General features: G+C 47.6%; 1 protein-coding gene across 1 annotated transcript in view; it reads right to left on the reverse strand.

The window, feature by feature from the left end:
- LOC119457537 (homeobox protein six1b-like) overlaps positions 1-25,066 on the reverse strand; it is a 62,015-nt gene extending 36,949 nt beyond the window's left edge. The window contains exon 1 of the mRNA XM_037719139.2: positions 23,425-25,066. Coding sequence (XP_037575067.1) covers positions 23,425-24,026 — 602 coding nt within the window. The 5' untranslated portion in view covers positions 24,027-25,066. The remainder of the gene's footprint in view (positions 1-23,424) is intronic.
- Positions 25,067-27,398: the final 2,332 nt, after the last annotated feature.

The following is a 27,398-nucleotide window of genomic DNA, read 5'->3' on the forward strand; positions in this document are numbered from 1 at the left end:
GTATCGGCTGGTGACAGATGGCTTTGCTGGAATATGATCCGAGCGTGAAAGAGGCCCGCGAATACACGCAAAATTGCCGCGCGACCGGCCGTTCGAGGCACTTTGCGTGCATTCGCGGGCATCTTTCACGCTCACAACAACCCTTTTATGTAGCACGTATTGAGCAACAGAAACTGTATCGGGAGTTTCTCATGTCGCTCTACAATTTTCTCACTGACACTTTTCATCTAGTTATAATATTTGAGAAGTTGATTAATTAATACTAATTATCTAATTAGGCGGAATGCAAAGAATACTCTAAGTATCTCCAAGCGACGGCAAACAGCGTTACCTTGGTTCTGTCCAGCTACGTGGCATTTGCATATTTTTAAATCTTGCTGCATGATAGTTGGGACACGCTGTATATTTGACAAAAGCCGAGAGAATCCAGCACTAAGACGCTAAAAAGGTTGTTTCAGTAGAGAGACACGTGGTTAAGTTCGGATAGGTACGCGGAGGTAGAAAAGCCAAGTGTTACCATTGCACAAGCGGAAGCCGCATTTAAACTTACTTTGCTCTAGTTATAACACATTTTTCACCGCCCGATTCATGGCCTATCCACCAGAGTGGGTTACGCCATCTCATTAGGGAACAAGAACAAGGAAGCCGCAACTTCCACAAACGAATACGACTCGCGCATCTCTAAAGGACATTGTTCGCTGGAACACAGCACGAAACAGTCTAAGGCTTACTGCGCATTATGTTTTGCCAGCAATCATCGTATCACTGTTTCGCGTTACCGGCGAGACTGTGACTTTCATTTTTTTTTGTTTTTTTTTTTTTTTTTTTTACAAGTCATTGCCCTTTCGAATCGAACGCCGCGGCCCCATGATTAGCCGTTGTATAAGCAGAAATGTATAGCGAAGAAGACGGAACGTTCATTTTCCGTTTAGATTGTATGCCCCAATTTAGGCACCTGTACACGACGGTATATGCCCAGACGATGGCAGATCGCTTCCTGTTCGCGAGAACTTAAGGGTGGAAGGAGGACGCCACCCGGCGGCAGCAGCGAGCCAACCGTGTTTACGTCTCTTGTATCTCTTCCAGCCCGCGGCATGGCTTCGATGGAAGGAGCGGCGCGCCGGTTCGGCAAGGCTGCGGGGGCGGAGTGTTGGGTGAAGCGTTGACGTTGGGCAAGGAAGGGCCGAGAAGAAGCCCGAGAGTATGTGCGTGCGCGTGTTTATGCGTATATGCGAAGAGACAAACAGGGCTCTTCTTCAACCTTGCGCGGTGAAGGACGCGCGCTTAGAAGTCGTGCGGCCGGGCGCGTGTATGTCATAGTTGTGCTCGGCGCAGGCAACATTCACTTTCCTTTTAAATGCGAAGCATTTCTTGGCGAACATATGCCACTTTGAGAGTATCTATCTATCTATCTATCTATCTATCTATCTATCTATCTATCTATCTATCTATCTATCTATCTATCTATCTATCTATCTATCTATCTATCTATCTATCTATCTATCTATCTATCTCTATCCATGACAAGAGTGTATGAGGTCGTCTAGTTATCTTGGTAGGTACCAAAATTGGCATAGTGGGACAAGAGTGTATGATGAACATAAATGATAGGTCGTGGCATGAATGTCATGACATGCGTGTCATGTAGGTCACGAAACAGCTGCCCACGTCTTGGTGCTGTCATGGTCATTTCGTTAACTTGGTAGGTACCAAAATTGGCATAGCATGACAAGAGTGTATGAAGACCATAATAAATGACAGGGCATGACATGAAGGTCATGACATGCGTGCCACGTAGGTCATGAAACAGCCGCCTATACGTCTTGGTGCTCTTATGGGCGTTTAGTTAACTTGGTACGTAGAGCTCCCCGCACACTGCTTCGCATAACATAGATTCCCACAGGGCGTGGGATCTGCCGGCATTTTTTAGCCCCATTTCTTCGTGTATCTCTTCGCTCGAACCTACTGATTCCTTTATTTCTAAATATCTATCTGATAACCTACACATCTTTGTACCTGACTTTCCATTTATCTATCGATCTGCCTATATATATATGCATCTTTCTGTATACATTTCTACCTTGCTATTTATTTATCCATCTTTCTTCCTTTCGTTCTTCTTTTGCTCGTATAAATCTCGGCTGTATCAGCAGCTCATATAGCCTGCGTGGCTAGTTATTTTCTCCCGTTTCTCTATCTCTCGCTTCATTATCTCTCTCACCGTCTCTCTCTCTCATCATCTCTCTCTCTCTCTCGTCTGCAGTTTTAAACAGCATACGAGAACTTATATATACACACAAAAGGCCACTTGGTTGCTATCCTGAGGGCGAGAGCGCATGCAGACTATAAACAGTTGACTGCACGTCTTGGAATCCGTATACACGCAGCAGCGAGAAGGTGGCAGCCACGCGTCAACTTGCAGAAGGCTTCGCTTGGCTCGAAGTCGGCTCGGCCGCGGGATTGGGAATCTACCTCGTGGGAATCTATGAGGCATCGTGATATTACGGTCAACTACCGCTGCTATACTTTGTGACATCACAGCCATGGCTATATATATATATATATATATATATATATATATGTGTGTGTGTGTGTGTGTGTGTGTGTGTAACGTTCAACGCAGCTGTCATTGTAGAACTCGATCACTAAACACTGATCAACACCGCCTGTCGGTACGCGAACCACAGTTGTCGCTTTATTACAACCGCCTCATTAAGCGCAGTCAGATGGAGAAGGAGGAGGAAATAACTTTATTGAGAATTAGAAAAAAAGCGAAGAAAGAAAGCATTGTGCAACCCAGCGCGACTGCCGCAAGCCACGCGCCCAAGCGCCCCAGCTCACCCTGTCACGTGCCTCTCAACGTCACACCATTCCGCTGCTCGCCCTTCCCCGATCCGTCACTCCAGCCACGCAATTTGCTCCACCACCGAAGGCATGCTTCCCTACGTCGCCAAAGGCACAGTGCTGATCTGTATAATGCTATCGCATCATTAAAAGCGGTAAGAATCTAGCCATGCGTACTCGCATCAGGCATATATATATATATATATATATATATATATATCACGCAGCACGATTTAAAAAAAGAGGAACGGCGTTGCGCGAAGCAAACCTAGTGTGTATTGGTTCCAGTACAGTGGAGTTGCCGCCAGTAATTTTTTTCGTTACTGAGATTTACTTAGGTATAATTGTCATTCATTATCTCACTCGAGAAGTACTGCCCTAATTATCAAAGTGTCAATGAGAAAGTTGTAGAGCAACACGAAAAACTCCCGATACAACTTTCTGTTGCTCAATACGTGCTACATAAATGCGTTTTTCCGAGTGTGAACAAAGCCCGCGAATACACGCAGAATTGCCGCGCGACTGGCCGCTCGAGGCACTTTGCGTGTATTCTCGGGCTTCTGAATTACGCCCGGAAAAAGACATTTATGTAGCACGTATTGAGCAACAGAAAGTTGTAACGGGAGTTTTTTATGTAGCTCTACAACTTTCTCATTGACAGTTTGATAATTAGGACAGTACTTCTCGAGTTAGATAATTAATTACAATTACCTAATTAAATATCAGTAACGAAAAAATTATAGGCGGCTACTCCACTGTACTGGAAACAATATGCACTAGGTTTGCTTCGCGTAACGCCGTTCCTATTTTTTAAAATCGTGCTGCGTGATAGCTGGGACACCCTGTATATACATATGCCTCATGCGGATGCACCTATTACGTCTCGGATAGAACCGCGGTTCCATGGCTGCTGTAGCGGCTATTTTCGCGTGGAAGATAACGATTTCGCCTTGTTGTGAACGCACTCACGGCGGTTTTCATAGCGCGCGCAACGCACTGCAGCACGACAGCCCGTGCCGAAAACTTAAAAAAAAAAGAGAGAAAAAAAAAGAAAAGCACTGCGCTAGCGTAAGCGGCGGCTTAGTTCCTAAAGGCGTCCGTGGGTACCGAGTTAATTGGCTGGAAGAAGAGACGCGCGCCGTTGCATGAAGCGCTGATTTCGCATCGTGGTTATACCCCCCTCCCTCGACGCCACCCAGAATGTTGTTGCGCTGGCAAAGGCAAGAGCGCGCCTGCGGCCGCTCACGTTCGCGTTCGTTTGCCGCGGCTATTTTGCAGGCCGCCGAGGTGCGGCTTGCGCGCTAATCCCCCGGTAACGACGTCGACGCTAAGAGATAACGCCAGCGGTGGTGGCGGTGCGCTTGGCAGCTCGCATGGCGCTGTTGTGGCTGGCCGCACGTGAACTTTCGGGACAGCCGGTTGCGGCTGTGTGGCGGGCGCGTGAGAGGGGCGATCGGGATAACGTGCGCGGTTAATTAGCCGGACAGAATGAGAAGGGGAGAGAAATCCGTATGTACGCGGTGCACGACGGCACGTGGTTTGCTGGTCTGAACCGGTGGGCTTATATGCGTAGTCTGCATAGGTCAACGATCCCTGCATGCCTTATAGAAATTAATTTAGACGGACCGCGTCTCGCAACTCGAACCCTATATGTATATGAGGGGTTCGTGAAGCTCGGTGGACTTGGTGGTTAATGAAGCTGTAACCCCTATAAGGTGGCCGCGATTACAGGCGCATGTACGAGCGAGCGCAACCGAGAGAAAAAAAAAAAATGAGGTGGAGAAAAAATAGGAGAGCGACGATTACCTGAACCGCAACGCGATACATCCGACAGCGGCAGATATTCAGATGTGTGTGTGTGTGTGTGTGTGTGTGTGTGTGTGTGTGTGTGTGTGTGTGTGTGTGTGTGTGTGTGTGTGTGTGTGTGTGTGTGTGCGTGCGCGTGTGTGTGTGTGTGTGCGCGTGTGTGCATGTGTGTTTTCAGAAAGAACGTAGTCCAGGGCGTGCACAAGTATTTTACCATGGCAAACGCACGCATCAAATTCCTTCTTTTTTCTTAATCAGCAGGATAGCGTGACAGCAAATAACAGTGCACGAGAAGATCAACTGAGGAATTCAATCAACAAGCTATAACCGGAGAACAGAATACCGGACACGGTTCTTTTAGCGGAAGCGTAAAACCATTGCTAGCTCAGCTCTAGCTCGACAGATGTGCAGTCATGCATACACTATACATGTATATATACCACAGCGCAGAGGAGGCTTTTCAGGCACTAAAAAGGCAGTTTTATCTCTCCATTTGACAAATATTAGTATATAGTCGCAAACTCGGAATCTCGTATCCTGTGCTTACTATTAGCACTTAGCTAATTGCAGCTGTCTACAAAGCGCTGAATGACTGCTATTTCCTTGTGGCGCGAATTTTGATGGACTCCCGATAAATATGTCAAATTTGCATGACTTTATTCAAATGCGCTCAGCACTCTAATGCAAGGATAACAAAGGGGTAGGATGTTGCATTGTGCGTTTTCTAGTGAGTAATTATATTTAGAATATAATTAAATATATACACTGCTTGTTCATGCAGTCAGTCATGTCGCCCTTCTTTTCTTTTTTGCATGAAAAGGAATGTAACAGGCTCCAAGTACAAGCTTCAACTTAATTATTGGCTGCATGCATTACGAGAAAAGTTATTTCGACACTGTTGCTGCCGAAAGCTGCACGTTGCACGTCCTTTCAAACATGATGGTATATACCGCCGGCAAAGTGGTTGTCGCTGTAGCAACATTGAAGTAAAGTGAAGACATATTGATTATGTAGAGGGTTGGAATGAACCGAAGTTCAATGCCCGGGCGTTGCTGTTTCTTTGCCACCATCGAACTTAACTTGCAAAAAACAATTCGTGCCCACAAATGTAGGAGCCGCGACTGAAACAGATGTATATATATATATATATATATATATATATATATATATATATATATATATATATATTAACGAGAAATAAGGAAACCGAGGGAGCCTTATTTTTATTAGTCATAATATCCTCTCTGCTGTCCTTGGTGTCATTGCCTTTCGCATCTCATTTATCTCTCCCTCTCTATTGTTTGTTGGCTTCTTATGATATGACTATATAAAGTGCTTGAATGGTAGGGTGCACAAAACGAAAACATTTTAATTTTCCGAAGTTTCGTTCGGCCGGGGTCCAGCCTTCATCAGGAGAATTGATATGAAGCCACGATGACTTCCCTGATCAAGGCCCGAGCCCGGCTTCAACGCCGAAAAAGTGAAGTGTTTTTATTTTTGTGCGTCTATATCAATCAAGCACTTGAAATCACCCGATCCAAAGATACGTCTGACTTCATATAGATGGGTATGTGACTCCACGTTAGGTATAGTGAAGTTCTACTAAACCGGAGTAAAAAGGGAGTAGAAGACGGCTAAAGAGTGGAGCCTTTTCCTGTGCACGCGTAGAAAGAGTTTCGCTTATATATCTTCGCGCTCCCGCGCGTCGCTTCCTTTCTGCAGCGGCGTTCTCTCTCGCCCCCCGAACGTGAATCGCAGGCGTATAATGAGTGTATACACGCATAGCGCGAAAGGGTTACGGCTCCGGAATGAACTAAAGAAACGGAGATGCGGGGACAAAAGAGTGTCGGGTCGTTTACACCAGCCGCAGGTGTGAAGACCGCTGCGCGCATTATCCATCGTGGACAGCGCCGCACGCTCAGGTACATCCTCTCTCTTTCGCTTGCAAATTACTCCGTGTACGTGTTGTCGCTGCGATAAAAAAAAAAGAGAAAATAATAACGAACCTACGGCACGCCACGAACGCCTCGTTTACCGGCACATCTTCTCGAAAAGGCGCGAGCGCCATGCGAGGAGCTATTGTTCCTGAAACATAGCCTTTCCATCCTCCTCCAGCTTATTTCAGTTTTGTTATTCCATTCCTCTTTCTTTCTTTCATTGTGTACATTCTCTAACAGCTTTAGGTAAACGTGCCTTCGAGTGCTTCCTTCATTAGCGAGAGCGACGCGGCTAGCCGCCCGGACCGACTCGCATATATGTGGCATGCAGCGCGAGCCACGCCAAAGCTTCCTCCTCTCGCCGCGCGGGGGCGCAGCGCGCTAATTGGCCGGCTCCGGCGTGCCGGATATCCATTGGTCACTACGGGGCGTGTTCTCGGGCCGAGCCGGACGCTGCTAGCGCGTATACACACGCCGAGCCAAGGCAGCTGTGTGAGCTGGACCTGTACGCGCAACACACCCCGCATCGTGTACACGGAGAGCGAAGGCCACAGTCCGCGATCTGGGTGCAGGGGGGAGGGTGAATTGGCCTGGCGCGTATTAACAAAGAACGTTCCGGACGCAACACCCGAGCGCTGCTCGTGCACGTGCCAGTGCTGATATTGGATAAGGCGCGGCGGCGCGGTAGTTGTTCTCTTAAATATCGTTGAACAACAAGCGATCGAGCTTGGCGGCGTGCTATGCAGTGAGACGACGCTAATGAGCATGGCTTAATACGTAGCTCGGAGCATTTTTTTTTTCATTTATTCTGCGGCCTTACCTTCGCCTACGTACAGGCGTGCGCATGCGTACAGACTACGTTGTCTGCCTCTCTCGCGCCGCCATTTTGTATACTCTGGTCAAGCGCACGCTCTCCTCCCATGTTGTTATCTTGTTTCTTAATCCTGGCTCGTTGTGTTTGGTTGGCGGTAGGAGAGGATCCGGTGGGCAACCTTGTTTTGTTTTTGTTTGTTTTTCGCCGATGCGGATATACTTGGATGCCTTGTTGGCCTCGTAAGAAGTTTGGCTCGCTCGGGATCTTATTATAGGCCTGTTTGCGCCAAGATTTCGCCGCTTCCTTCGGTGTCGTTGTTTGTTCTTGCTGCCGAACGCTGTTCGAGTTACGCGATGAAAGAGCAGACGGCGAAAGGTACAGTGTGCTCGTTCGCTCCCGCAAAATCAGGTTTCGTGCCTTGTCGGCTCGAAGGAGACGTGCGGTAACTTTCAGGCGCTTTCATTTCTTTCTCAATCAATGAATCAGTGTAATCAATCTCTCCGATCGATCGGGCAAATGAACAAACTTCCAATTATAGGCCACACTGCGCAAAGGCTCGCTGCGCGCGTTGCAGTTTATGTGAGACGGGTTTATTAATTAGAGAACGTTGTTTCTAAACCAATGAAGAGCGTCGCATGTGAGAAGTGAACGGTATACCCTTAAAAACGTTTATTTAGACAGTCTATATAAAATTTATAGAGGTTTTTCTTTGCGAAGTCTATATACAAATATCCCGCAGAGTTATGACTTAGCATTTCATGTCAAGTAATGTCAGCTGACTTTAAGCCGACAATGCAAGTTTGTGGACCGCCATAGCCCAAGCGAACTATATACTAGTTTATGCGTGGTCGACAGAGGAAAGACCTTAATACATTATATAGCCGGAAGAACAAGTTCAACGGAAGTCGAAGCGGGCCACACGATACATTTAGACAGTCCAAATTGATTGTCGTAATAGTATAGGAGTCTTGTTTCTCACCGTATACCTGGCAACACCATTCAACACAAAAAGGTGTCATATGAATTAACTGTCTGCATAAATCTCCTCACGTTAGTGCAAAATTGCTGCACTTGCGCTATAAATTGATAGTGGTATATATATATATACATCCCAACTGACTATGTGTGCATGCGTTTTCTTTTGGTTTAAAACATGTGCAAATGAATCGCTCTCACTTCTAGTGACGTGTGACGTTTGGTGCGTGCTGATCGCGTCAGCCCCGTGGAGAGGCAAGTGAATTACGCCGAGGCACATCATTTCATTGCAATGTACAACGAAACACATTAACGCTTCTAGAAAGATTACAGAAATCATAATTAGGCTTTACCATTTAACTCGAATATAATCCCACTACCATGCTGTACCTGACGTCGATTAATCCAGCTTCGCGCAACTAATCTATACCTGCAACCCTTCTGCTTTCATATAGGCACATCTACAGCGTTAGGTGACACCCTAAAACGGTGATGGTTCCGGGCTCGCGTCCCGAATCAATTACTTCCTACCTAAGTTACCGTCCTTTCTAACATGGTTAAGTGTGTGTGTGTAAGGAAGCTTTACTTGCAAATTGTTTCCACGGTCGTTCGAGGGTATTCATAACCGAAATAGAGGTTTCCCGTATAATCCGCCAGTTATATGGTCGCACGGCCATGCATGTGAAACTATTAACCATTTTGAGCGTCACATTCTACACCGCTCGGTATACCGCGGATATGGGTGGGTGCCATATAAGTTGATAAGCCGCGCGCGGCCAGCTCATCTGCATACGCGGGCACGCACTCAGCATATGGGTGGTGCAGCGTGGCGAATGGGCGCCAGGCGCAATCCTTAATTGCTATCCGTAATTAGGCGCAAGGCCTATTTTGCCGGCTGTTGGCATGCCCACGCCGCCGTGGCATAATCAGGTTCGTTTGTATGTACGCGTCTGTATATATACCTCAACGGCTCGCATGCAGACGTCGTCAGTGAAGGGTTCTGGGGCTCTCGGCGGTCTTGGCCGCTTTTCTTTTGGGCATACTAGTATGCCGTCTAATGCGTTACGGGCCGGTTTCGGCGCTCGCGGGTCGTGAAACATAAACGTGCATCGGTGGAGTTCGGAGGCCTCGGCAGATCCCAGTGCCCTATGCGTTGCAGTTCGACCAGTGAGTGACCTTTTTCGTGCAAGTCTGAGGAGCCAAGGCACCCGGCTGGGGCGTGAAGGTAGAGAGGATTGTAAGAGAGCGTGTAAGGATAAGTTTTGCAATTACCGTCCTACAGAAGCATGGAATACAGTGCCAATGTCGACCCGACGTCGCGCCAACAATGGTATTACTACATCGGGCTATATTGGCGCAGCATTGGGCATGTACAAAAGTCTGTGAGGGCGATGTCTGCAGTGTGCGTGCCCTATGAGACACTAGCTCCGTCCAGGAGATGCAATGTAACAATTTGAGTGTGCAGCTGAATAGTGCTGACTCCGTCCGGTACGGAGTCCACAAAAGTGACACATTTTCTATGACCGCCTGCATCGACGTTTGCTTTAGCCCGATGGGTCCAGCCGAGCTCTGTCGATGGCCATGCGTCTTGCGAGTAGCGAACGCGCTCCCACTTTCTATAGCAAGCCGATACCCAGTCAGGTCGCAAACTGGACAAATCTGTCTCTGCGTATAGATGAGTTGTGAACTTGCTCAAGCAATATTTCAGCATGTGCAACGCTGAAAACTATTTCCGTATAACTTTTGAAGGTGTTCCGACATCAAAAAACTCTTGGACGCACCCCCCCCCTCTTTCTCCCGCCAATACAGAAGCTAGTTTGGCCACCGGCCTCTGTCTTCAACTGCGGTTTGACATCGCCTTCAGGTTGCGAGTTGCAGCTTGCTTTTTGTATCCGTCTCACAGAGTCCGCACGCGAAGCACCTGTCCGCAGAACCACAGTCTGTTCACGATTACAGGCGACGGTACGCCGCTAGCATGCACATATTTTTTATCACTGTCAATTAAAATTCTACTGTCGATCTTATCGTTTAATGGGCCTTTGTCCAACGATGCGTGCAGTCTGTTTCAGGCGACGCATACCTGCCCTGTAGCACCACGGAAACATCTGTTCTCAACGTCGGGCATGAATGAAACTTCGACACATGTTGAATCTATTTTCGCTGCTGTATATAGTAAAAGAAAAAAAAAAGCTACTGCCCTCTATTTCCTCTCACCGGTTTTCGCGCGTTTTGCCCACTGCGCTGAGGGCACAGATGATGTGGGTTTTCTGATTCAGCACGCGCAAGGTTAGAGGTTCGATTCCTATCCGTGACTTGCTTTTTCAATGCGGCCCGAAAGCAGAGACGCCATCGCTTCTTGATACACATGCACCTCGAGGTCTCAGCGTATATACTCCACAAACACTTCGCAGATCGAAATACTTCAACAACCTATAGGATCGGCTTCATGCAAACATTTCAGCCGTAATCCCAGGTGATTAAAATTAATCCGGACTACGGCGACAATCGTAATCCACTGTTGTGTAGTTTCGGGACCTTAAACCGCACACTGGGCCAATCTGAGGACCAAGTTCACTACGCCAGTGCTGCCGCAAAGCGTGCCGGTATGCTATAGTAGTATTTAGCGTGTTCTAGGGCTACTTTGGCAACAGACGTGCTATTTCTGGACCATGACAAGTCAGCTTAGCCGTCGAGAACAAAACGCTATACAGGGAAGATGAAAATAAGCAAATTGCACAATAGGAGTGGAGTTGAAGAGACGCGCGCAGTCCCCGATTTCCCACTAAAGTTCAGTGGGAAAATTGACAATGGACATTTTCCTCCGCCTTCCCATCAACGTCTCTTCTAACTCACGTATACAGTGTTACTTAGTGAGGCACTTAGAGCCGCGATCGATGCAGCCAGATTCCAAGCACGTGACATCCCATCAATCTGTTGTCACTGCCAGCACCACTCGCGGCCCATGCGTTCGCGGTCCATGAATCGTTTCCAGTCAGAAGTGTATTTGGATGACAGTATTACACCAAGAAGCAACGAAAAAGAAACTCGGCAAATGTACGCCCGACGTAACGTAAGGCCAATATAAGCCTATGCGTTGGGCCTGCATTGGGCCCACTTCCTGTGGCGATGCATGAGACATATTAATTTACCAGCGCGAAAATGACGTGAACGTGAGCTCCACCAACTTGCACAGATGTTCGCGAATTCGAATAGATGTATACCCTCTGCATCGCAGAGTGAGAGGCAAGACCTGAGCACCGACACCACCGAAAACTTCGCGCCAACGTTACAGCCATCCATATAACTGCTTGACGCGGGACAACCAAACGCAATTGCTTGGATCCCCCCTGGTACTGAACAGTGGACGGTGTGCAGAAAGTCTACAAACGTTTTCAGGACACATGGAATGACAGTTTTCTCTTTTTTTTTTTTTTTTTAGTTAAGTAATGTCCGTACACTTTCCACAACGAACATACTAGAAGTCTGTGGAACAAAAACACAAATAGACTTGTAAACAATTTTGTCTATAGACGCTATCTGGACACTACCTAGACGTTATAGACACCCAGACGTTCTATAGACATTATCTAGACATTTGCCCACCAAGACATTATACAGCCAAATGGACAAGTTTGCGACGAGGCAAAGCGGTTCGCATATATAGGTCTGCCGACAGTCCGCCGATTACCTACACATTCACCTTTACCGGGGAAGGCGCGATACAGACACGTGTATGCCGCCTTCCACATATGTTCCCAAGAGCGCGGATCGGGACCCTTCGGCCCGGCGTTCACGAAAGAGGCATCGAGACCTACACGAGCACGCACCGTAGGCCTAAAACGCTACGCCGAGGCGACCCCTCGACGGCGCGGATCGGAACGCTCTCGAGAAAGAAGAGTCCGTGAGGCCGCCTGCAGACAGCGTAAACATCCGGAGCGCTCGCTGCGATGCCTCCATCTCACAGCGAGTCAGCCCCGCGCCGTCGACGAGGGACCCCCCCACCCCCCTTGCTCGCCAGCTGTTTCACCCGGCCGCTCGCCGCGCGCATGCCAAGCGTGCGATGACTGCTTCGATGTCGCACTATAATGCAGTAATTCCTAATCATTTGTAGGGTTGACGATATCTTCGCTATTACGACTGCTGGATCGCTATTGATAATGTTTGATCGCGGAATGCCGGTCGTTCTGGAGCTGCATTCGATCGATCGCATCGGCGTATATGTTGGTTGTCGCCGTAGGCGATTGCTTTAGTTATACTCGCCAATAGCGCAGTATATTTATTTCCTCGTTTGGCGTCACACGCTCACGAGCAAGTTCGTTTATACGGGAACAAAATGTGGCACGTTTTTTTTTTTTTTTTTTAACTGCAGAAATAGACAGTGTATGTGAGCATGTACGTATACACGTATTTATCGATGCCTACAGCGCCCGTATAGGGGCATTGAGGTATACGGGAAAGTCCCAATAGCATTCAAAATAATCCACCGTGGTAGACATATTGGCGCTGTGCTGCCAGGCATGAGGTCGTGGATTCGTTCTCGGTAGTAGCGGAATCCGCCCCTATTAGAATGCGGAATGCAATATCACTGCTGGAATTGGGTCCACGTTACAGAATCCGAGGTGGTCGAAATAATCCAGAGTCCCCCACTATACGGCGTGTCTCATAATCAGTTCGTACTAGATTCCAGCAGTGTGCTGGATGTTCACAATTTCTAGGGAATATAACTCGTTATCTCAGCAGTCACATTTACTAGAAAAATTGCGCGAAATCAATTGTTAAGCGATAAGTTTAAGATGTAGGTTACCTAATTGGAAACGGCCATAGCAGCGTCTGCACGCGCAACGCCAACATTGTACAGGACAGTTCACTGTGCAAACACTCCTCCGCTGAAGAGTCAATAATCCACATTAGACACTAGAAGTTAAAACGGTATGTCTTAAACACTTCATCAAGAGACCACACCCCTATCATTTCCAATATCCCTTCTATCATAAATGTATTCGTGCTTCATAATCATTCGATCGAAAAATGAGGTTTTCAAGATATAGTCTGTATATCGTTGCGAACTACAACATCCGTGTTTGTGTTCTCAGAAATGAGTATTTCTGACGTTCGGTAATAACGTGTGCGAAAGCATCGAACCATGTACAACCAACTCATCGCGACTATTCGACCAGGTCTACCGGTAGCGTACGGCTTTGTAACGCTTAGCAGCGTGCGCGTGTCACTGATGACATTATCGTCAACCGGACGGAATCACGAAGCAGAAATGTCATAAGGCGCAGGTTATACCGGACGTTTAAATCATGTAGGAGGCAAGGGTGACGTGACTGAGGCAACACACACAGGATACTGAAGCACGTCAAATTCGCAGTGCACAATTCGAACGTTCACCGAGTCTTTCACTGTCGTCCGGTTTTTTTTTCTGTTTTTCGTTGAGAGACACTGGCACAATAAACGCGCGTGTAAAGTCTTTCTTTTCCCGCAAATGACTCTAATTTCACTTTGAGCTATAAATAAACATGTGACATTCGCACTTGACTGCGATGCTACACTGCTATACAATGAATGGCCTCTCCCGCTGAGAGACGATTCGTGCAGTGATAAAATAAGTGAGGGGCCTGTAACTTACGTGTATCATGGGCGTAGATTAATAACCAGCTGCAGGTTTGCAAACAAAGGAAGCGACATTGAAGAAAGAGTGCAATGAAACCCATCTGTACCTGGATAGGTGTAGCAAAATTACATATACGAAGTAACAGCGGAAAAATGCACTCTCCACTTATCTATTTTCAACCTGAAATGTTTCACGGAAAACGTTTGTAAACTAGACTCGCGTGTGTCACCTCGGAAACTCACGCCAGAAAAGTCTGTCGTAATTGCTGTAACCTAATGCAATAAAACCAATACATACTATTGACGTCTCATCTGCACAGCATACGAAACCGATGGCTGCGCCAATGAAACATTCGTGACGTCATGCGCTGCTGTTAGCTTGTTCGAAGACGCACTCAATCTCTTCCATTTCTTCCACGTACAATGCATTGGCACAGAAACTCATAAAGGATAAATTCAATATTTATACTGGCTCTTGCATGCTGTGACGTATAGTAAAGTCAGGATTTCCGAGGTTTCCGAAGTTTCCATGTCAGAAAAAAGAATTAAATTATGGGGTTTTACGTGCCAAAACCACGATCTGATTATGAGGCACGCCGTGGTGGGGGACTCCGGAAATTTGGACCACCTGGGGTTCTTTAACGTGCACGTAACTCTAAGTATACGTGTGTTTTCACATTTTGCCCCCATTGAAATGTGGCCGCCGTGGCAGAGATTTGATCCCGCGACCTCGTGCTCAGCATGCAGCCCAACACCATAGCCACTCTACGGCGGGTGTTTCCATGTCAAGAAACTACCACAAATACTGCGGTATAAGTTTTCATATTCCGCAAGGTTCACTTACGAAACGTATAGAAATGCATGGCTTCACACAAATAACTTCACACAAATGCTCACACAAATAACTATGATATTGCCTCGATGTAGCGTTCGCAAAAATTATTTGCTGCGGAAACTACCACAATTCGTGCACTATTTGTGAAGAACTATCACAAATACTGCGGCAGTTTTCATGTTGCGCAAGGTTCATCGCTGTATAGTGTTTGGGCGTCTAAAGTACTATAAGTTATGTGTTCCCGACTACTTTAGAGGCAGTACAGAAAAGTAGAGAATCAGTACACTTGGTCAAGGAGTGGCTGCGCTGTAGTATTTAAGGCCATCACAAAAGAGATGCTCATATCGTTCCAAGCGGCTACAACACACAAATTTCAAACCTTAACGTCATGCATTGCTCATTACTGCCTGTCCTCCCCGCTATAAGGAAAACTGATCCAAGTTTCCAAGGACGGGCAGACGATTAAGTTCTTCAAAACTGTCTATAGTTTGGCAAAAGCTAGCGCGGCGTTTCGCATACAAGATAGAAACGAACCGTAAGTTCCCGGCTGAACAGCTTGACTGCGCTAGTCTACTAGTCGCAAGTCATCTGCTAGTCTGCCAGGAATCTGCTAGTCGCAAGTAATACCCAATACCAAAGAAGAGTCGTGCGCCGGTTCTGAGCCGCAGTTCGGCCACCATATACGGTGCATATATAGAAGCTGCTTGCATGTAAAAGCGTATGCAAATAGCACACACGTATCATACGCTAATCCATTACTTGTTCATCCACCCCGTGACTAAATCTTGCCCAAAGCATGTCGTTGACCTCACGGTAATGATAGGACACGTCTCTGTTTATGGGGCCACGGGGCCAACCGCAGCAGTGCCCTCTTTTGACCGGCACGACCGGCATCGAATCCCAAGGCGCGTGATTATCCCGTCACGGCCCCCCTATATACTCGCCCACTAAAGGCCATATATATCCGTGCTTCATTTACAACGGAATCGACGGTCAGTGTGGCTGGGTGGGAGAGCGATCTATGATACAAGACGCGTCAAAGTATGCTGCAACGTGTACATATGTAATAACACGATGCTTTTTATGACAAATCCAAAAATATACGGACTCAGCAGCCGTGATTCAATTATTGCGCTAAGTAGCTCTTCAACCCCTTCAACACGGCCTAGCAACTCCAGTCATGCAATATAAGAATTTATGCACAGGCAATGCTCGAGAACGGTGTTCACTTGAACGCCACAGTGCACTTTTGTCACTATGCCTCCCGGCAAGCGGGGAAATAGGTGGTGTCCAAATCCAACGCTGCAGCAACCGCTTCATTAGAGTGACATGCACAAATCTCGAAGGCGATGCGGATTGGATGCGCCGGAATCAATTGGAGAGCCGAAAACACGTCATAGCCGCCATATTGTGGACATCACCTATACATTCTCGGCTTTCATTTTGGTTCCCGAGACTTGGAGCGTGATGTTACAAGGAGACGTGATGCTGCAACGAACCGTGAGGTTACAATGGCATTCCGATAGCTATCTCACAGCAACTTAGCGCAGTGAAAAAGTACTCGTCTACGATGAATATATTTCGTGCAGGTCTCTATCCTGATTTTATTTCGTCAGGAGAAGGACGTTTAAAGGCGCTGTCTTGTTTATTGAAGATATTCATATGTTCCTGCCTTTGCTCTGCGACTAAGAAGCGAAATGTAGACAGTTCGAACTGAGATGCACAACTGCACATTAACTCAATACCAGAGGAACAGTTCGCCTTATTCGCTTCTGCAATATCAGAAACAACCACTGTTATACTGCGACCGGAGGCTTCGCATAAGCGAGAAAAGATGCAGCTCTGGTGTTCTCTAACCGGTTCACGGCGATGCCAGAAATTTTGACAGTGTCTACATGACTGCTTATCGAAAAAGTCTAAACTGCAGTCTAATTGAGCCAATGGCTCAACCTAGCATGTTTCAAAAGCTTTGACAGCATCAAAACAGGCTAAATACTTAAAAAAAGGACTTAGAATTCGCGACGTAAGCGTCACGTAGGTATCTTTAGCCCCTAACAAAGCACAGATAGTGCGGTAAACGTGCTTTTTCGAAGTGTTTCAAATTAAATCCGGTCATTGCATCCACCAGAACGACAGGGAAAGCTCGATGACAGGATGCGGCCGATGCTCGAGTCGGCACTGCTTCCATGTATACCATCTGTCGGCACGCAGTGACTGCTGTTTATGTACACGTGGTATCGGGTCTGTGTGTTACACAAAACAAGAAATCGAAACCGAGAGGTGTAATTAGGAGTTAGCGGAAGCTGGTCATCCGGCTCCCCGCACGGGCGCCCAGAATTGCTCAGTGACCGCGCGAGCGACAGCGTGATCCATCATCGGCCGATTCCTATCTCTGGGAGTGAAAACGTATCCCCTGCATATATGCCCCCACTGCCCGCCTCTCCCACACTCCACAGTCCTCCTGAGAGCGAGGCAATAAATGTTTGCGTATGATTCGAATGCGTTAAATGAATGAGCTTGACCCCGTTTTTTTTTTTAGGCCCAGCGTTAATTAGCATATCTCTATAAAAATACAAATAGGCATTACCGCATATCAATCATCTGATGTTATATATGAACTATTCAAAGCATAAGACGAACACTTTCCTTTGTAATTACGGCATTTTAATTCTACATCTCCGAGTCATCTCTGCCGATAAGTTCTGTCCGTTAATATTCGGTCTGGACATCCTGCCATTCTTCACGTTTCGCGTTTCACTCTTTCAGGCGATCACGTGTTTGCATGCCCCTACAAAGGCGTCGTTTCAGTATGATGTTCCACATGAAACGCGATTCTAGAAAGGTTAATGCAAATATCAGGTATCACATTCGATCTGGACATCATATCATGGCCGATGAACATGCTATTACGGGAAAATACGATATCTTCGCTCTGGGAGAAAATTACGCTTCGGGCACTCAACTAAACGAGGCAAGCATTCCGCTCGAACACAAAGCAGGAAAAAACAAAAACAAAAAAATAACTGAAAAACACAAGCACAGAGCGAAACTTTTGCAGTCACTTTACAACGATCGGACAATCATGGGTCAAAACAAAATACCTCAAATCTGCTTCCCTACATCTCAGGTAACGACCACAGCCAGAAGACTCGCCAGTATGAATGCAGGAAAACTACCTGCAATATCCTTTCTTATTAAGTACCTCAGAGACGCCTGAAAAAGCGTCGGCAGAAATTGCTTCTTTCTCCCGCCTAATGAATTGCGGAAATGTTCTTTTTTTCCTTCCGCGTTTAATTATTCTATCCGTATTGCTGTTTAGTGCTTCCAAACTTATGCTCGAAGGGGACAATGGAACGAAATTCTCGCTTCAGCTGCACGTCAGTCTTCAGCGAAGTGTCACCACATTACAAAATTCTCGCGTAGTCGCTATGCAGTTGTCTCGCAAGGCAGGCGACCACAATTCATCGAGCCGTCAGAACCTGTGGTCGGGTGAGCCAGAAGAAATTCGACTTCATCGTTGATTCGCTTGGTTTTATACTTGTATATACCACCCCCTGTTGAATTGTCTCTATGCCGCAGGGTATTGTGTAAATAAATTAAATGTGGAAGAAGGCAGCATGTGCCCCTCTGTTCACGAGTAAGCATCTTGTAGCTACAGTAGCTTAGAATTTGAGCGCATGTCATCAAGGTAGTACGGGAAATGGCACGCGTAAAGCTTAAACCACGCTCTAGCATTATACCGCATCCATTTTTCATCCGCTATACGGTATCCTACGGGCGTTGATGTGCGAACACATAGGCTCCAGTGATTGTCGTGAAAGAAAGAAAGAGAGAAAGAAGAAAGAAAGAAAGAAAGAAAGAAAGAAAGAAAGAAAGAAAGAAAGAAAGAAAGAAAGAAAGAAAGAAAGAAAGAAAGAAAGAAAGAAAGAAAAGCTGTCAGATATATTTCAACAATTTCGCGTCACGCAGTAGCACTTTGTATCGAGATGGGCACCAGCGTGCAGCGTCTGCAGGGGTGACGGAGATGCGAAATGCTTCGCAAGCGAGCTACACTCACCAAGAGTGAAAAGTGAGACGGAAGAAAAAAGAAAAAAAAGTGACCGAGGGCAGCGCGGCGTCTCGTTACCACTGCAGTGGGGCAACGTGTGCGACGCACGCAATCTCGCTCAATGGCTTATCCTCCATTGCAACAGAGTGGCGAGCAAAGGATCTCGGAACTGTTTCCGAAAACGCGTATCTCTTTAGTACGTCGCCATGCGGCGGATACGTTCGTACATATCGGAACGTGCGCGGCGAAGTGACGCCGTATCTATCGTCATTTCGCTGGACATTTCAATCGCGAATGATCTTTCAAATGTGTCCCTCGCGAGTACAGCGAGGCAGTGTAATACCTCGTTAGATACCGCGTGCACATTCTATTCTAGGCCGTGGAGTTCGTAAGGCGGATCCACTTGGAACGAATTCTCAGGATGCCGCCAGTTTCGAGATATTAATTCCCGAACTTTGCGGAGAAATGCACTGGCGTTCCAGTTACTTTCTTAACAAAAGCGCCGGTTTATGCATTGAAGCAGAAAAGTAACTGGAACGCCAATGCATTTCTCCGCAACGTATGGGAATTATTATCTCGAAATTGCAGTGTCACCCTGAGACTTCGTTCAAAGTGGATCTGCCTTGCCAACTCCACGGCAAGAATTTGTAAATTGCAATAGGGGCCATAAGATAATTAGTGAAAAACTTAATAAGGGCATTTTTGTTAATTAGTCGATTATGAATTTCAATGTTTTGTGCATATAATGTCCGCCTCTTCGAGTAGACTAGCTCATGAACTAGAATTGTGCTATCTGCCACCGGCAATCTTTAAAAATGTTTGAGAGTGTTCGCTGAAACACCCTGTATATCGGGCCAGAAACGGGGACCCGCTTCTTGCAGCTTCGTTTTGCAAAATGTGGGGTCTGTATGCTATAGCAAATGCGATACAGTTTTAAAAAACAGCGAGCCGTTGCACGCGTTGCACAGTGTCAACGGGAAGCTATTTAACCACTCTTTTTGTTATTCTTCATATCTCTTCTCTTTCTATCCTATATTTCTAATTATGTGTGCAAAATTTCTAATATCCCTTTTTGTCACTCTTTTCACATTTCTTTCCGGTAAGCTTTCTTCTTTTATCTCTCTCTCTCTTTCTGCTCTTGTAAAGCTGAATTCTCGTTTACACATTCCTTTTCTTCAGTGATCCGCTGTTTCCTTAGCATTTCCTTAGTGTTCCAATCCTCTACAGTGGGTATAGAGTCCTTTTCTGTGAACAAGAACAGTAACAATTAAGACAGCCCGACTACAGAATGGAAAAGCGTTTTGAAGTGCATTTGTGCGAATAGTGTGAACAAGCGTATAACTATAGGCATCAACTGCACGAACACTCTGCTCGCTACACGTCTGGGATCTCTTTTCTATTTTTATTTTTTACGACTTGCACGCTCAAAACATTCGATGGAAACGCCGACAAATCCTGGCAGTTTCAAGCATGCATACGACGATACAACACAGCTGCAGATGTCAGTGCTGTGTGTGGAAGATATTGGCAAGGTTGTGTCTTTTTAAATAACTTGGCAAGGGAGACGAGACGTCCATTAGCTCACTACAGACCATGACTCAATATCTGAGTCGGCATCTCGGCCAAAATAAGTACTTCTGTACTTATTTTGTTGTATACGGGTATGATACCTAGATACTAGCGATCTATTGCTTTTGTTTACCTGCTTATAAAGCCTTGTTTCGCTTTGTGTGACACTGTGTTTTGTGTTTACATCTACAAATTTGTAAATATGCCTATATCCCCCCCCCTCCCCCCTTCCTTCTGTAATGCTCTTGGAGCGAATGCGGGTTTATGTAAGAAATAAACCTGTAGTAAGAACGTTGCGCTCGGACGCGTTCTTCGACGCGGATATCCTTGATTTCAGTTATACCCTCTGTAAATATGCATCGTTGGTCCAGTCTATACGCCTCTGTTGCAACTTCTTTCTGTTGCTCTCCAAAATGTGATGAACACCTTATTGCATATATTTTACCGTAAACGCAATGCTGCCCATGCCATGCAACGGCCGCCTGGGCCACCTTCAAGATGTTTAATTACAGCTTTTAGCGTAGGCAGCTATCCAGACCATTTCTGGTGAAATAAAATGAACATGAAATTTTATTGAACTTTGGATAACAACAAAACATGCACCAGCAGAGCCGGTTATGTAGAAGCATAGATTGGTTGCAACGAGAGTGGGCCGACAGCTATATATAGATCAATTATCCGTGTGTTAATAGCAGCTAATATCATATCCGAAACTTGTGTCTATACGGAGACAATAGAAGACAGAAATAGACATGCGCTCATTCATTTTTCTTGTATAGAGAGCTATGATAATCATATAGTCAGTGAGTCGATAGGAATACAAGCAGTGTGATTGAGACGTCGCGCGTCACAAGATGCCTCGAATCAGTCCATCATATTTCTTGTCACGCCCTTCCAATTGCTTTGTTGCCCCTTGCGGACACGATTGAGAGTCGCGTCACGAGTAATTATGCATCAAAGCACAGAACACGGCTTCAACTATGCCACAGCTTCAGTTATGCTAAGTATCCAAGACACAGCGATAAAGAAAATAATAATAATGGAGTAATCTGGGCTCTCAAACACTGTGCATGTTATCAATGACAAGGAACAGCTATAGTATCGTGTTTTCATAAGCAACAGTCCACTTGAACGTAACAAATCGCAGGTTTCTCGGGAACACAGTCGATCCCGACCCATGGTTAAAAATTGGTATTATAGACACGCACTATGCACCAGATGTAGGACCCGTCAATGTTGTGAGCACATTGACAAAAGTTGACTGTTCACCACCAGTGCATATATACTGTATGTTACACACCAAGGAGCAGCCAGTGTATTGAAGGTACCAATGCTTCGCTTCGTAACACGCCGGAGCAAATAGCGCCGCTAGCCCAAGAGTAAAGTGCAGCGCCGATGGACCCTCTGTAAATGTTTTTGTGGTACACAAGTTCGTTATTAGTTGTGTGCCCGGCACTTTGATGTAACGGTGCAAAAGCCAGCGCGCAATGTGACACGTGACATTCGACTCAAATGTGAACACCGATGCTATAGCTGTATACCGAAATGTATCGCAGCTGCATGTTACATATCTGTGCGGTGACTTTCTTCGCTGTGTTCTATTATACATACAGCGCTTCGATCAAGGGCTTATACACACGAGTATCAACCCAGCGGTCACTTATTCATAGTAAAACGTCGTTCTTTGCCCAAACATGAAACGTGCTTTTATGCCCTATGGTATCTTTTCTCTATAAGTGGAGTCAAGGCCAGACCCCATGCTGAGAGTCGATACTCTTACGACTCATGCTCAAACTGAGCGTCGCGTTGCACAAACGTGCCCTCATAATACCTATTCGCAATGAACACAACTGTATATGTCCTAATACGCAAGATTATTGTTACATGTGTACGAGAAACGCGCTATACACATATCATGCCATCACAGTGTCGATTTGTACGAATCGTATATCGCGGCTTCAACACCCGTGTATACACGACCAAAAGTGTCGTTGCACATAGAGCGCTATGTGCATACGTTCATGCCAGATTACGTCGATGCGTACGGCTTACCCGTCGTAAAGAAGAAACAAAGAAGAAAAAAAAAGGAACTCGCAGTTCCGCATGATTCAATCGGTGATTGTAATGCGATAATATTTTTGAGATCGACCCACCCACACCTTTCATGACACTATAGCACTCCGCGGGACCAGCCCGTGTTGCAAATCGCACTAAATCCTCTGCGAGAACACGCATTATACGCAGACATCATGGCCGATATAATGTAAGGATTGCCTTCATTCGATTCCATCCATTTCTTATCATCCACCGTTCACAGCCGATAGATCTCAGTGGTTGCAACGTGTACAGGCGGAGCGCCGCTCGGACTAGTGACGAAGAGAGCAAGCAAATAGCGTTGAAATTTAGAATCGTTACACCACACCGGCCCATGATTGGCCCCACTCTTATGACGTCCGCTGCCTCCGGAATCAGGCGGCATTATCTTGCGTCGGCACCAACAACGAGGGCCAATACCTGGTTCCGTATAATGTTATCGAATTTGAAGTATCGTCTCGTAGAGAACAACGCGCTATACAAAGTCAAGCACTCCGGGGTAGAGTATAATGCGCCTCACCATTAAAGGGAGCACAAGAGTGCACCACGTGAAAAATTTATTTCCCTCTGGCAAGTGTACGATCACTCGGCCTTCCAGCAGCTTACTTGTGGTATAGGTGCGCACTCCTGCACTACTTTGAGAAAACTTCAGCCGGCACTTGCATGCAGTTGGGGCTCCATCAAAATGAGATCCGCACGTTAAAGTGTTCCCTTCAAAAGTGGTCGGCACTGTATACACGTATGCGACTACTATATACGAGAACGAAATCGTTGTATTGTATATATAAGCCCGAAGAAAAACCGTATCGTTCCACACAAAGCAAACACGCTTCTCACTCGCGCACTTGGACACATAGAAGCGTTGTTGCTCGGCAGTGACACTCACCTGTCCTTAGCCTCGGCGGCCCTGTCCCGCTGCCTGCGGTTCTTGAACCAGTTGCTCACTTGCGTCGTGGTGAGCCCCGTGGCCTCGGCGAGTTCTCGCTTCTCCCGGGGCGACGGGTACGGGTTGTGCGCGTACCACTCCCGCAGGATGTTCCGCGACTTCTCCTTGAAGCAGTAGCTCGTTTCCTCGCCGTCCCATATGGTCCGGGGCAGAGGGAACTTCCTGCGAATCCGATACTTCCCAACTGCGCCCAGCGGCCGACCCCGGAGCCGCTCGGCCTCGATGTAGTGCGCCTTGAGCCAGAGGGCCTGCAGCTTGGGGTGCGAGGCAGCGGAGAAGTGATGGGATTCCAGGATTCGGTACAGTTCCTTGAAGTTGCCCCGGTGGAAGGCCACAAGGGCCTTGGCCTTCAGCACGCTCTCGTTCTTCTGCAGGTGCTCGCAGGCGGGCAGCGACCACAGGAAGCGGCCCAGCCGCTCGATGTTGCCCGACTGCTGCAGCACCTCGCATACGCACGCCACCTGCTCCTGGGTGAAGCCGAACGAAGGGAGCATGCTCGCCGATGAGACCGCGCCGGCCGTCGGACCGAACTGCATGGACATGCACAGATCCGAAGACGACGACGACGACCCTTCTTCTTCTCAAAGCTTCGTTCGCCGCTTTTTGGAGTACACGTCGAATGGCCCGACGCTGTCTCGCTTCAGCAGCGAAGCACTCTTGTCTTTCAACGTTCCAATTCTTCCGAGTCAACCCCCCGGTGGGCCTCTAGCAGCGAAGCACAGCCGGGAGGGAGGATCACGGCACCGACCGCTCGGGCGGAGACACCTGCGAAGACGTCGACACGGCGCCGTCGTCTCACTGGTCGCGCGTAGTAGTGGTGGTAGTAGTAGTCCGTGGTCGGCGGCGTCGCGGAACGGCCACATTCACGACAGCAGCGGTCGTCGTCGCAGGCGCAGAGCAACCCGAAGAAGGGCCAACGGGCCGCCACGGTTGCCGGTTTCACCGATCCGGTTGTTGCCGTCGTGCCGACGTCGTTGCTCCCGATGCTGTCGCTGCCGCGACGTTGCCGCACAACACATCACTCCCTTCTCTTTCTTTTCTCTCGTCACCCCTCCACTCGCGATCACTATCTTTCCCGGCACCCTCCCCCGTCCTCTCTTTCACCACACACACCGAGGTCCACTCTGTCAGCCTCTGCGGGCTTTCGAAAACCAGCAGAGCCGAGCGACGTCCGAACGCCTCGTTTTCGTTCGCACTAAAGGAACCAGCCGGTGGCCGTGGTGGCACACGAGAGTTGTGCCACGCCGAAGCGGGGTGCCTGCTGCGCTGCCACCAACTGACGCGGCCTTTTCGCGGCGCGAACCGTTTCCCCACTGCCAGCCCCGCGAGAGCTGGTCTGGCGTGGGGCTGGCTGGGCAGTCAACCCTGGCACAATAAAAAAGCAAAATGCCGCCGCCTCCCCCCTCTTCCAACGTCAGCGTTCTTCCTAGCTGCCGCCGCTTCTGCCCTCCGCGCCGGGTTTCGTGGGTCGGCCGGTAGGGGAGCTAAAGGCGGTACCTTGGCGGGCCGGCGGGCGGTGACGATGCGGTTGGGGCGGGTTTTCCGCCACGATCCCGTTCGTGCGTGCGTACATCGAGCCTGCCCGACGCTGAAGTGGCGGCCGTTCGATCGCTCTCCTTATGTGCGTCTTTTTTTTCCCGACTCCTCTCAACGAATCGACGATGCTCCCCCTCGCCACCTCCCCACACTACCGTTTCATTTTTTTTTTCTTTTTTCACTACTAATCTATCTGTACCCCTACCACCCTTGCTGTCTCCCCCCCCCCTCTTCACCACTCTCCTCCCCGCATCACTTTTTCCTTTTTCGTTCATTGTAACTATCACGCACGTACGAAAAAAAAAAGTATTCTCTACGTCGTCAGCCCTGTCGATCGGACCGGCTGTCTCGCTCGCTTTCTTTTTTTCGTTAGCCACGTCAATGTGCAGGTGGTGGCGAGAATTGCGTGCGAGCGGGGGGACGAGACACGCAACGGGTGACATTATTGCGATGCGGTTTTCGCTACCCCACGGTTTCGGTGCCGCGAGCTCCGATTGGCTGTCGCCATGGCGATGGAGCGACGCCCGGCTTGCGGGCTCCGCCCGCTCCACCTCCCCACCGCTCTGCCGCCCTCCGCGTCAGCGGCAGCGGTTTTCTTTATTTTTCGCGGTTCATTCTATTTTCTCTTTTCCGCTCTTTCGGAAGCGGCTTCGTGCTCGCGCGCGCTAGAGGCGATTTCCTTCGCGCCGCTCTGTATTTTTGTGGGTCTGTCACCTCTCACATTTTCTCTTTTTTTTTGTGCGGTGTTTGCGTTTTCTCACAACCATATACTCGAATTATGAGTTGCCTGTTTGGCATGCGCGCCGTTGACAGGCGTCGAGAGTGCGTCTCTCCGCGAAAAAAAAAAAAAAAAGAGAGACTGAGAGAGAGAGAGACAACATATAATGCACATATCTGGCTCCCGAATACCGTATCCGTGGTCCGTGCTGCTCTTTCGGTGGTTGCGGTGGCTGGTGTTCGCGGCCGACGAGTGTTCTTTTGTTGCGAAGACCGCTTGGCGGGGGGCTTAGCGGCGCGGGGGGGGGGGGGGGGGGTAAGATTTCGTTGGCGGCTGAATGAAGTTGCATTTCGCAGCCTGGTTCCTCCACTCCTAGGTATCATGTGTACCGATGATTATAGAAGTGATACTCCCCTTTCTTCGGCGCCCATTCCGTTACGTTTAAACGGCGCACTCGATATCATTTCCCTTCTCTAGTTCCCTTTTGTGACGTCAGCAGAACCTACCTCATCGCGCATGTAGCAGGCTCATCCATTGGGTTCCATGTTATTCACTGGCTATTCTTTTTATTATAATTGCCCCCCCCCCCCTTTTTTTTTTCTTGCGGCGATAACTGTTTCAAAGGATACTTTGTCCAGGCGTTTGTTGTGTCTGTAGCTGGCATTGCCGTGTTTATATCACGGTTGGGCACCCTGTGCAGTTGGAGTCACGAGAATAGAAAACCTTTTCTCCCTCGCCACGCAGCAATCGCACCTGGGTCCGCGACTTGAAGAATCGTCGTCATGTGAATATCATGAAATATGCGGGATGAAGTTTCACAAACTTGTACTTGGTTCCAGTTACAGATCTGCGGAAGAACGTTCTATAGATAATAGACACAGATATGTGGTACACTAATTCGGATAACAGTGACTATATCACTGGGACATAGTTACACGTATTTAGGTATGCATGCAGTTGCAAAGTAAAAAAAAAAGTTCAAAGATACGGAACGCTGATTGGTATATTTTGTGTGTTTATGTGAGACCCCGTCCAATTTAAACAATTGGACAATATTTGCTAAACGTTTCCGCTTATAACTGGAACATAAGTAGAACGACATTAAATATGTGTTGGTTGTGGTACGCTCAGCAGCATTAATGTCGTCTACTTCATCGGACTTTATCTTTTACATATTTTTCGTCCACTTTAAAAAGCACGGGTTGTGAAAGAGAAAGAAACATCACAGCGGCCTGAGAGAAAAAAAAAAAAAAAAGAAGCTGGCTCAACGTTGGCAACGTTGGCTCAAGCTTTGGCTCATCTATGCACCGCCACAGCGGCTGTGTATTCTCTTTGCGTGTTTTTTTTTTTTTCTTTCTTTTTTAATGATTCACAAATGTCACTTTTTTAAACATTCACTAAAGAGGGACATTAGGCAGGGGTTAGCAAATATTCGAAGTTTCCGATGCAATTGAACTGTCTAGGCTATTCAATTCGAGTCGAGATCAATCCGCTATTCGAAATTGACAAATAGTGATTTTTGTTTTAATATAAGGGAGACCAAAACTTATTGAAGCCTCGGGGCAGGAAGGCCGATGCAAGTGGTCACTGCTCGGAAATATTCTGCTGCGGAAGAGCCGTCGTTGTCCTTGAGCGAACACACGAGGCAGGTAACTCCTGC

The sequence above is a fragment of the Dermacentor silvarum genome, chromosome 7 (assembly GCF_013339745.2).
Source record: "Dermacentor silvarum isolate Dsil-2018 chromosome 7, BIME_Dsil_1.4, whole genome shotgun sequence".
NCBI lineage: Eukaryota > Metazoa > Arthropoda > Arachnida > Ixodida > Ixodidae > Dermacentor > Dermacentor silvarum.